At 58.7% G+C, this 12,200-nt stretch overlaps 1 protein-coding gene across 1 annotated transcript in view; it reads left to right on the forward strand.

Moving 5' to 3' along the window:
- Positions 1-12,200, forward strand: part of KDM5C (lysine demethylase 5C) — a 56,909-nt gene that overhangs the window by 17,372 nt on the left and 27,337 nt on the right. The window contains exons 9-12 of the mRNA XM_056510868.1: positions 1,472-1,630; positions 3,503-3,622; positions 6,581-6,739; positions 9,572-9,753. Of these exons, the coding sequence (XP_056366843.1) occupies positions 1,472-1,630; positions 3,503-3,622; positions 6,581-6,739; positions 9,572-9,753 (620 nt within the window). The remainder of the gene's footprint in view (positions 1-1,471; positions 1,631-3,502; positions 3,623-6,580; positions 6,740-9,571; positions 9,754-12,200) is intronic.

Consider the following 12,200-nt stretch of genomic DNA (forward strand, 5'->3'; position numbering starts at 1 on the left):
AGTCCCATTCCATGGTGGCTGCATCCTCCTGCAGTGGCAGGTGTGGTTCAGCTGGAGCAGTGCTACAGTTTTCCTCTGAAGCTCCAGGGATGATGTGGAAAGGTCCAGTTTCCTCTGGAATCCAGTGGAAAAGGCTGCTCTGGTGTTCCAAATCTCAGTTTTTATCTGGGTAGGAAAGGCTTGGCTCCTCCCCTGGCTGGGGCATCTCCCAGAGGGATGATGGAATTTTATCAGTCATGCCCTGGGATCAACGGCCATTAACAGGAGATATCTCCTGGAGGGAGGATGGGCTGTGGGAAGGTGTTTAACACCTGCCCATTAACAGGAGATATCTCACAGAGATCAGGATCTCTGCTCACCTGGTTCAACACCTGGCCCATTAACAGGAGATATCTCACTGAGATCAGGATCTCTGCTACATCCTGGCCCATTAACAGGAGATATCTCACTGAGATTAGGATCACTGCTACATCCTGGCCCATTAACAGGAGATATCTCACACAGATCAGAATCACTGCTCACCTGGTTTAACACCTGGCCCATTAACAGGAGATATCTCACAGAGATCAGGATCACTGCTACATCCTGGCCCATTAACAGGAGATATCTCAGAGATCAGAATCACTGCTCACCTGGTTCACACCTGGCCCATTAATAGGAGATATCTGCACAGAGATCAGGATCACTGCTCACCTGGTTCAACACCTGGCCATTAACAGGAGATATCTCACAGAGATCAGGATCTCTGCTCACCTGGTTTCACACCTGGCCCATTAACAGGAGATATCTCACTGAGATAAGGATCTCTGCTCACCTGGTTTATAACACCTGGCCCATTAACAGGAGATATCTCACTGAGATAAGGATCTCTGCTCACCTGGTTCAACACCTGGCCCATTAACAGGAGATATCTCACAGAGAGATCAGGATCTCTGCTCACCTGGCCATTAACAGGAGATATCCCACAGAGATCAGGATCTCTGCTCACCTGGTTCAACACCTGGCCCATTAACACGAGATAGATCAGGATCACTGCTCACCTGGTTCAACACCTGGCCATTAACAGGAGATATCTCACAGAGATCAGGATCACTGTTCACCTGGTTCACACCTGGCCCATTAACAGGAGATATCTCACAGAGATCAGGATCACTGCTCACCTGGCCCATTCACAGGAGATATCTCACAGAGATCAGGATCACTGCTCACCTGGTTCAACACCTGGCCATTAACAGGAGATATCTCACAGAGATCAGGATCTCTGCTCACCTGGTTCACACCTGGCCATTAACAGGAGATATCTCACAGAGATCAGGATCACTGCTCACCTGGCCCATTAACAGGAGATATCTCAGAGATCAGGATCACTGCTCACCTGGTTCACACCTGGCCCATTAACAGGAGATATCTCACATTTCTGGCCACATCAGCTCCCCACAATCCCCAGTCCCCCGTGGTTTGTCCCCTGCAGGTGGACTCGTACATCTGCCGGATCTGCTCGCGCGGTGACGAGGACGACAAGCTGCTGCTGTGCGACGGCTGCGACGACAACTACCACATCTTCTGCCTGCTGCCCCCCCTGCCCGAGATCCCCAAGGGCATCTGGCGCTGCCCCAAATGCGTCATGGCGGTGAGGGACCCCCCTGGGACCCCCGGGGTGTGGGACGGCCTGCCTGGGGGGCTGGGACCCTGATCTGTGGGGCTGGGTCCTGATCTGGGGGGCTGGGATCCTGCTTGTGGGGCTGGGACCCTGATCTGTGGGGCTGGGACCCTGATCTGTGGGGCTGGGTCCTGATCTGTGGGGCTGGGATCCTGATCTGGGGGGCTGGGACCCTGATCTTTGGACCCCCAGGGTGTGGCACGGCCTGCCTGTGGGGCTGGGACCCTGATCTGGGGGGTTAGAGAGACCCTTGATCTGTGGGGCTGGGACCTGATCTGTGGGGCTGGGATCCTGATCTGTGGGGCTGGGTCCTGATCTATGGGGCTGGGTCCTGATTTGGGGGGCTGGGATCCTGCTTGTGGGGCTGGGGATCCCCCTGATCTCTGGGGTTCGGGAATCCCCTTGATCTGTGGGGTTAGAGACCCCCTGATGAGTGGGGTGTGCAGCTGGGGAACCCCCGATCTGTGGGGCTGGGACCCCCGGGGGTGTGTCACAGCCTGCCTAGGGGGCTGGGACCCTGATCTGTGGGGCTGGGGACCCCCCTGATCTCTGGGGTTAGAGACCCCCCCCCCCTTGATCTGTAGGATTAGAGACCCCCTGATCTGTGGGGCTGGGGTCAGAGACCCCCTGAGGTGTTTCCTATAGGGTGCCCCAAGTACCTGGAGCAGTTTTTGCTGCACCCCACACACCTTGGTCCCTTCCTGGGGGTGCCCCAAAGCCAGGGCCTGTTTTTGGGGTGCCCCAGGGGGTCACCTGGGGCTGTTTTGGGGGGTTTGAGGCACCTGGGGCCGTTTTTGGGGTTTCCCACACCCCAGGTCCTCTCTAGACCCCATGGGGTGGGTTTGGGGGTGGTGTTTTCTATAGGGTGCCCTGGTGGGGCTGGGGACCCCCAGCTCTGCACCCCAACCCTCCTGTGCTGGGACCCCCAGTTCAGTGTCCCCTGTGTCCCTGGGGCTCCTCAGACCCCCCTGGCCGTGGCCCTGGGGCCTTGCCCGGTGTCCCCAAGGCCCCCTGACCCCTCCTGGTGTCCCCTGATCCCTCCCAGTGCCCCCAGTGACCCCTCCCAGTGTCCCCTGATCCCTCCCAGTGCCCCCAGTGACCCCTCCTGGTGTCCCCAAGCCCCCCTGACCCTTCCTGATGTCCCCAATGGCCTCTCCTAATGTCCCCAAGCCCCCTGACCTCTCCCAGTGTCCCCAGGGATCCCTCCCAGTGTCCCCTTATCCCTCCCAATGTCCCCAAGCCCCCCTGACCCACCCCCAGTGTCCCAAATGACCCCCCCAGTGTCCCCAAGCCCCTTAACCCCTCCCAGTGTCCCAAATGACCCTCCCAGTGCCCCCTGACCCCTCCCAGTGTCCTCAAGCCCCCCTGACCCTCCTCCAGTGTCCCCTGACCCCCTGATCTTCTCCAGTGTCCCCAAGACCCTGAGCCCCCCGGTGTCCCCAGTAACCCCTCCCAGTGTCCCCAGTAACCCCTCCCAGTGTCCCCTGACCGCTCCCAGTGTCCCCTGACCCCTCCCAATGTCCTCAAGCCCCCCTGACCCCTCCTGATGTCCCCTTACCCTTCCTGATATTCCTAGTGATCCCTCTTGATGTCCCCAAGCCCTGCTGACCCCTCCAGTGTCCCAAATGACCCTCCCAGTGTCCCCAAGCCCCCATGACCCCCCCAGTGTCCCAAATGACCCTCCCAGTGTCCCCAAGCCCCCCTGACCTCCCCAGTGTCCCCAGTGACACCTCCCAGTGTCCCCTGACCCCTCCCAATGTCCTTAAGCCCCCCTGACCCCCCCAGTGTCCCCAAGCCCCCCAGTGTCCCCAAGCCCCCTGACCCCTCCCCTGCTGTCCCCAGGAGTGCAAGCGGCCCCCGGAGGCGTTTGGCTTCGAGCAGGCGACGCGCGAGTACACGCTGCAGAGCTTCGGGGAGATGGCCGACGCCTTCAAGGCTGACTACTTCAACATGCCCGTGCACGTGAGCCCAAACACACCTGGATACCCCAAAAAACACCTGGATACCCCAAAAAACCACCTGGATACCCCAAAAAACCCCTCTGGATCCTCCCCAAAAACTTCCAGACCCACCTGAGCCCCCCACCCCCCAAATCTCCTTCCCTTTAATGAGATACCCGACGCCTTCAAGGCTGACTACTTCAACATGCCCGTGCACGTGAGCCCCAAACACACCTGGAGACCCCAAAAAACACCTGGAGACCCCAAAAAACCACCTGGATCCCCCTAAAACCACCTGGATCCTCCCCAAAAACCCCCAGACCCACCTGAGCCCCCCCAAACCCCACTGAGCACCCCAAATCTCCTTCCCTTTATTAATGAGATGGGCGACACCTTCAAGGCTGACTACTTCAACATGCCCGTGCACGTGAGCCCAAAAACCAAACTGGATATCCCAAAAAACACCTGGAGACCCCAAAAACCACCTGGATACCCCAAAAAACCCCTCTGGATCCTCCTCAAAAACCCCCAGACCCACCTGAGCCCTCTCAAACCCCACTGAGCACCCCAAATCTCCTTCCCTTTAATGAGATACCCGACGCCTTCAAGGCTGACCGCTTCAACATGCCCGTGCACGTGAGCCCCAAAAACCACCTGGATACCCCAAAAAACACCTGGATCCCCCTAAAACCCCTCTGGATCCTCCCCAAAAACTTCCAGACCCACCTGAACCCCCCAAATCTCCTTCCCTTTATTAATGAGATACCCGACGCCTTCAAGGCTGACTGGTGCAACATGCCTGTGCACGTGAGCCCCAAACACACCTGGAGACCCCAAAAACACCTGGAGACCCCAAAAACACCTGGATACCCCAGAAACCACCTGGATACCCCAAAAAACACCTGGATACCCCAAAAAACCCCTCTGGATCCTCCCCAAAAACCCCCAGACCCCCCTGAGCCCCCCAAATCTCCCTTCAATGAGATACCCCACGCCTTTAAGGCCAACTACTTCAACATGCCCGTGCATGTGAGCCCCCCAAAACTCCTCTGGATCCCCCCCAAAACTCTCATGATCCCCCTAAAACCATCATGATCTCCCCCAAAATTTCTCTGGATTCCCCCAAAATTTCTCTGGATGCCCCCCAGAATTTCTCTGGGTTCCCCCAGACCCCTCATGATCCCCCCAAAACCCCCCAGGCTCCCCAGATCTCCCTCCCTTTGGGGAGGTGAATCCTTCAAGGTCAACTAATTCAACCTGCTCATGCATGTGAGCCCCCCAAAACCCTCATGGACCCCCCAAAAACCTTCTCTGAGACCCTCAGACACCCCTTGGCCTCCTTTGACCCCCCCAAATCCTTCAGCCCCCCCAGATCCCCCTTCTTTTGTCAGGGTGGGTGATGCCTTCAGGGCTGACTGCTTCACATGAGCCCCCAAAAACCTGCCCAAATCTCACCCAAAACTCCCAAATCTCCCTCAAAACCCCATCCCAAGACCCCCAAACATCCCCTAAAAACTCCCAAACCCCCCCAAATCCCTTCCCTGCCCTCCTGAAGCCCCCTGCCCACAGTTGGTGCTCATAGAGATGGAGGAGGAGTTTTGGCACCTGGTGAAGAGCCTCCAAATCCCCCAAAAAACCCAGAAATCTCCCCCAAAATCTTCAAATCTCCCTCAAAACCCCACCCCAAGACCCTCAAACATCCCCTAAAAACTCCCAAGCCCCCCAAATCCCTTCCCTGCCCTCCTGAAGCCCCCTGCCCACAGTTGATGCTCATAGAGCTGGTGGAAAAATTCCATCACCTGGTGAACAACCTCCAAAACCCCCCAAAAAACCAGAAATCTCCCTCAAAATCCTCAAACCTCCCTCAAAACCCCACCCCAAGACCCTCAAACATCCCCTAAAAACCCCCAAACCCCCCCAAATCCTTTCCTTGTCCCCCAAAGCCCCCTGCCCACAGTTGGTGCTCACAGAGATGGTGGAAAAATTCCATCACCTGGCGAGCAGCCTGCAAATCCCCCCAAAAAACCCAGAAATCTCCCCCAAAAACCCCCAAACCTCACCCAAACCCCCTCAAACATCCCCAAAATCCCCCCCAAACCCCTCCCTGCCCACAGATGGTGCCCACGGAGCTGGTGGAGAAGGAGTTCTGGCACTTGGGGAACAGCCCCCAAATCCCCCCAAAAAACCCAGAAATCTCCCCCAAAATCCCTCAAACCTCCCCCAAAACCCCTGAAATCTCCCCCAAAACCCCTCCCAAACCCCCCCAACCCCTCCCTGCCCCACAGATGGTGCTCACAGAGTTGGTGGTGGAGTTTTAACACCTGGCGAGCAGCCTCCAAATCCCCCCAAAAAACCCAGAAATCTCCCCAAAACCCTGAAACCTCCTCCAAAAACCCTCAAATCTCCCCCAAAACCCCTGAAATCTCCCCCAAAACCCCACCCCAAGACCCCCCAAAACCCCTCCCAAACACCCTCCAACCCCTCCCTGCCCGCAGATGGTGCCCATGGAGCTGGTGGAAAAATCCCATCACCTGGCGAGCAGCCTCCAAATCCCCCCAAAAACCCCCGAAATCTCCCCCAAAACCCCTCAAATCTCCCCCAAAACCCCTCCCAAACCCCCCAAGCCCTCCCTGCCCACAGATGGTGCCCACGGAGCTGGTGGAGAAGGAGTTCTGGCGCCTGGTGAACAACCCCCAAATCCCCCCAAAAAACCCAGAAATCTCCCCCAAAACCCCTCAAACCTCCCCCAAAACCCCTGAAATCTCCCCCAAAACCCCACCCCAAGACCCCCCAAAACCCCTCCCAAACACCCTGCAACCCCTCCCTGCCCGCAGATGGTGCCCATGGAGCTGGTGGAAAAATCCCATCACCTGGCGAGCAGCCTCCAAATCCCCCCAAAAACCCCCGAAACCTCCCCCAAAACCGCTGAAATCTCCCCCAAAACCCCTCCCAAACCCCCCCAACCCCTCCCTGCCCGCAGATGGTGCCCACGGAGCTGGTGGAGAAGGAGTTCTGGCGCCTGGTGAACAGCATCGAGGAGGACGTGACGGTCGAGTACGGCGCCGACATCCACTCCAAGGAGTTCGGCTCCGGCTTCCCCGTGCGCGACGGCAAGCGGCGCCTGTCCCCCGAGGAGGAGGTGGGACAGCACTGTCACCTCCCCCGGGGCCATTGTCACCTCCCCCGGGGCCATTGTCACCTCCCCCAGGGCACTGTCACCTCCCTTGTGGGCACAGTGTCCCCTGTCCCCCGAGGAGGAGGTGGGGCAGCACTGTCACCTCCCCTGGGGCCATTGTCACCTCCCCCGGGGCATTGTCACCTTCCTCAGGGCCATTGTCACCTCCCTTGTGGGCAGTGTCCCCTGTCCCCCGAGGAGGAGGTGGGGCGGCACTGTCACCTTCCCCGGGGCCATTGTCACCTTCCCCCAGGGCACTGTCACCTCCCTTGTGGGCACACTGTCCCCTGTCCCTCGAGGAGGAGGTGGGACAGCCATTGTCACCTTCCCCCAGGGCCGTTGTCACCTTCCCCGGGGCCATTGTCACCTCCCCCAGGGCCATTGTCACCTCCCTTGTGGGCACACTGTCCCCTGTCCCCCGAGGAGGAGGTGGGGTGGCACTGTCACCTTCCCCAGGGCCATTGTCACCTCCCCCAGGGCATTGTCACCTCCCTTGTGGGGTGCTGTCATTTCCCTTGGAGGGACTGTCACCTCCCTGAGGAGGAGGTGGGACAGCCATTGTCACCTTCTCTAGGGCCATTGTCGCCTCCTTGAGGCCATTGTCACCTCCTTGGGGCCATTGTCACCACCTTGAGGCCATTGTCACCTCCCCTGTGGGGCGCTGTCACCTTCCCCAGGGCACTGTCACCTCCCCTGGGGGCACAGTGTCCCCTGTCCCCAGGGTGTCCCTGTCCCCGTGAAGACGGTGCCATGTCTCTGTCCCCATGGGGGTGCTGCTGTCCCCTCTGGTGTCCCTGTCCCCGTGCTGGGGGTGCTGCTGTCCCTGTCCCCTGGGTGACACTGTCCCTGCTGTCCTCGTGTCCCCAGGAGGGGTGATGCCATCCCCTGTCCCCTGGGGTGACACTGTCCCCGTGTCCCATGGTGGGTGACACTGTCCCCACGAGGCGTGATGCTGTCCCTCTGTCTCCAGGAGGGGTGATGCCATCCCTTGTCCCCTGGGTGACACTGTCCCTACTGTCCCCATGTCCCCATGGCAGGTGATGCTGTCCCTGTCCCCATGTACCCCTGTCCCCTGGGTGTCACTGTCCCTACTGTCCCCATGTCCCCATGGCAGGTGATGCTGTCCCTGTCCCCATGTCCCCCTGTCCCCTGGGTGACACTGTCCCTACTTTCCCCGTGTCCCCATGGCGGGTGACACTGTCCCCATCCCCAGGAGTACGTGGGCAGCGGCTGGAACCTGAACGTGACACTGTCCCTGTCCCCATGGGGGGTGACACTGTCCCTGTCCCCTGTGTGACCCTGTCCCTGTCCCCATGGAGGGTGACACTGTCCCTGTCCCCTGTGTGACACTGTCCCTGTCCCCTGTGTGACATTGTCCCTGTCCCCTGTGTGACCCTGTCCCCTGTGTGACACTGGCCCTGTCCCCTGTGTGACACTGTCCCTGTCCCCAGGAGTACGCGGGCAGCGACTGGAACCTGAATGTGTCCCTGTCCCCACTGTCCCTGTCCCTGTGTCCCCATGTCCCTTGAGTGACACTGTCCCCATCCCCTGGAGTACGTGGGCAGCGGCTGGAACCTGAATGTGATGCTGTCCCTGTGTGACCCTGTCCCTGTCCCCTGTGTGACCCTGTCCCTGTCCCCCTGTCCCCTGTATGACACTGTCCCTGTCCCTGTCCCTATGTGACACTGTCCCTGTCCCTGTCCCCCGTGTGACCCTGTCCCTGTCCCCGTGTCCCCAGGAGTACGCGGGCAGCGGCTGGAACCTGAACGTGACCCTGTCCCTGTCCCCTGTGTGACACTGACCCTGTCCCTGTCCCCTGTGTGACGGTGACACTGTCCCCGTCTGTCCCTGTGTCCCCAGGAGTACGCGGGCAGCGGCTGGAACCTGAACGTGATGCTGTCCCTGTCCCTGTGTGACACTGTCCCTGTCCCTGTGTCCCCCTGTCCCCTGTGTGACACTGACCCTGTCCCCCCTGTCCCTGTCCCCTGTGTGACACTGTCCCTGTCCCCATGGGGGGTGACCCTGTCCCTGTCCCCTGTGTGACACTGTCCCTGTCCCCATGTCCCCAGGAGTACGCGGGCAGCGGCTGGAACCTGAACATGATGCTGTCCCCTGTGTGACGCTGTCCCCATGGGGGGTGACCCTGTCCCTGTCCCCTGTGTGACACTGACCCTGTCCCCCCTGTCCCTGTACCCTGTGTGACCCTGTCCCTGTCCCCTGTGTGACACTGTCCCTGTCCCCCTGTCCCCTGTGTGACACTGTCACTGTCCCCGTGTCCCCAGGAGTACGCGGGCAGCGGCTGGAACCTGAACATGACGCTGTCCCTGTGTGACACTGACCCTGTCCCTGTGTGACACTGTCCCTGTCCCCTGTGTCCCCATGTCCCCTGTGTGACGGTGACACTGTCCCCGTGTCCCCAGGAGTACGCGGGCAGCGGCTGGAACCTGAACGTGATGCTGTCCCTGTGTGACACTGTCCCTGTCCCCTGTGTGACCCTGTCCCCGTGTCCCCAGGAGTACGCGGGCAGCGGCTGGAACCTGAACGTGATGCTGTCCCTGTGTGACACTGTCCCTGTCCCTGTCCCCTGTGTGACACTGTCCCTGTCCCCTGTGTGACCCTGTCCCCATCCCCAGGAGTACGCGGGCAGCGGCTGGAACCTGAACGTGATGCTGTCCCTGTGTGACACTGTCCCCATGGGGGGTGACACTGACCCTGTCCCTGTCCCCTGTGTGACAGTGTCCCTGTCCCTGTGTCCCCATGTCCCCTGTGTGACCCTGTCTGTCCCCGTGTCCCCAGGAGTACGCGGGCAGCGGCTGGAACCTGAACGTGATGCCGGTGCTGCAGCAGTCGGTGCTGTGCCACATCAACGCCGACATCTCGGGCATGAAGGTGCCCTGGCTCTACGTGGGCATGGTGTTCTCAGCCTTCTGCTGGCACATCGAGGACCACTGGAGCTACTCCATCAACTACCTCCACTGGTGGGCAGGGCCACTCTGGGGGACAGGGGGGCAGCTCCGGGGTGTTTGGGGGGACAGGAGGTGACTTTGGGGTGTTTGGGCGGACAGGGGGGCCACTCTGGGGTGTTTGGGGGGACAGGAGGTGACTTTGGGGTGTTTGGGGGGACAGGGGGGTGACTCTGGAGTGTTTGGGGGGACAGGGTGGCGACTCTGGGGTGTTTGGGGGGACAGGAGGTGACTCTGGAGTGTTTGGGGGGACAGGGTGGCGACTTCGGGGTGTTTGGGGGGACAGGAGGTGACTTTGGGGTGTTTGAGGAGTGTTTGAGTGCCCTAGAGGGCAAATTTGGGGTGTTTGGGTGCCCAGGGAGGCGACTTTGGGGTGTTTGGGTGCCCAGGGAGGCGACTTTGGGGTGTTTGGGTGCCCAGGGGGGCGACTTTGGGGTGTTTGGGGGGACAGGGGGGCGACTTTGGGGTGTTTGGGTGCCCAGGGGGGCGACTTTGGGGTGTTTGGGGGGACAGGGGGGCGACTTTGGGGTGTTCCAAGAGCCAGGAGGGGCCACTCTGGGGTGTTTGGGTGCCCAGGGGGGCGACTTCGGGGTGTTTGGGGGGACAGGGTGGCCACTTCAGGTTGTTTGGGGGGTGTTTGAGTGTCCTAGGGAACAAATTTAGGGTGTTTGGGTGGCCAGGGGGGAGACTTGGGGGTGTTTGAGTGCCCTAAAGGGCAAATTTGGGGTGTTTGGAGGACCATGGGGGGCCACTTTGGGGTGTTTGGGGGGCCAGGGGCTGATTTTGGGGTGCTTGGGTGGCCAGGGGGTGACTTTGGGGTGTTTGGGGGGCACATGGGGGACCAGGGGGGCAAATTAAAGGTGTTTGGGGGACCAGGGGGGTTCAATTTGTGGTTTTTGGGGGGCCAGGGGTTGTGACTTGAGGGTGTTTGGGGGGCCAGGTTTTTGGGGATGGAATGAGGAGGTTTTGGGGGGTGGAATAAGGAGGATTTTGGGGATGGAATAAGGAGGTTTTTGGGGTAGCATAATGAGGTTTTGGGGCTCCCAGGGGCCAGCCCAAGACCTGGTATGGGATGGAATAAGGAGGTTTTAGGGATGGAAAAAGGAGATTTTTGGGATGGGATGTGGAGGTTTTTGGGGTGGGATAATGAAGTTTTGGGGATGGAATGAGGAGGTTTTGGGGCCCCCAGGGGCGAGCCCAAGACCTGGTACGGGGTGGGATGAGGAGGTTTTGGGGATGGAATAAGGAGGTTTTTGGGGATGGAATAAGGAGGTTTTTGGGGATGAAAAAAGGAGGTTTTTGGGGATGGAATGAGGATGTTTTGGGGATGAAAAAATGAGGTTTTTGGGATGGGATGTGGAGGTTTTTGGGGATGGAATAAGGAGGTTTTGGGGGTGGAATGAGGAGGTTTTTGGGGTGGGATAATGAAGTTTTGAGGATGGAATGAGGAGGTTTTGGGGGTCCCAGGGGCAAGCCCAAGACCTGGTATGGGGTGGGATGAGGAGGTTTTGGGGATGGAATGAAGAGGTTTTTGGGGTAAGTTGAGGAGATTTTTGGGGTAACATAATGAGGTTTTGGTGGTGGGATAATGAGGTTTTGGGGCCCCCAGGGGCGAGCCCAAGACCTGGTACGGGGTGGGATGATCAGGTTTTGGGGATGAAAAAAGGAGGTTTTTGGGGTGAGTTGAGGAGATTTTTGGGGATGGAATAATGAGGTTTTGGGGGTGGAATAAGGAGGTTTTTGGGGTAAGATGAGGTGGTTTTTGGGGATGGAATAAGGAGCTTTTTGGGGGTGGGATAAGGAGGTTTTGGGGTCCCAGGGGTGAGCCCAAGACCTGGTACGGGGTGGGATGAGGAGGTTTTAGGGATGGAATAAGGAGGTTTTTGGGATGGAATAAGGAGGTTTTGGTGGTGGGATAATGATGTTTTGGGGTCCCAGGGGCGAGCCCAAGACCTGGTACGGGGTGGGATGAGGAGGTTTTGGGGGATGGAATAAAGAGGTTTTTGGGGATGGAATGAAGAGGTTTTTGAGGTGAGATGAGGATGTTTTTTTGGGATGAAATAATGATGTTTTGGGTCCCAGGGGTGAGCCCAAGACCTGGTACGGGGTGGGATGAGCAGGTTTTAGGGATGGAATGAGGAGGTTTTTGGGGTGAGGTGAGGAGATTTTTGGGGATGGAATAAGGAGGTTTTGGGGATGGAATAAGGAGGTTTTAGGGAATGGAATAAGGAGGTTTTGGTGGTGGGATAATGATGTTTTGGGGCTCCCAGGGGCGAGCCCAAGACCTGGTACGGGGTGGGATGAGCAGGTTTTGGGGATGGAATGAGGAGGTTTTTGGGGTAAGGTGAGGAGATTTTTGGGGATGGAATAAGGAGGTTTTGGGGGTGAGATGAGGAGGTTTTTGGGGATGGAATAAAGAGGTTTTTGGGGTGGGATGTGGTGGTTTTTGGGGATGGAATGAG

The sequence above is a fragment of the Oenanthe melanoleuca genome, chromosome 25 (genome assembly GCF_029582105.1).
Source record: "Oenanthe melanoleuca isolate GR-GAL-2019-014 chromosome 25, OMel1.0, whole genome shotgun sequence".
Taxonomy (NCBI): Eukaryota; Metazoa; Chordata; class Aves; order Passeriformes; family Muscicapidae; genus Oenanthe; species Oenanthe melanoleuca.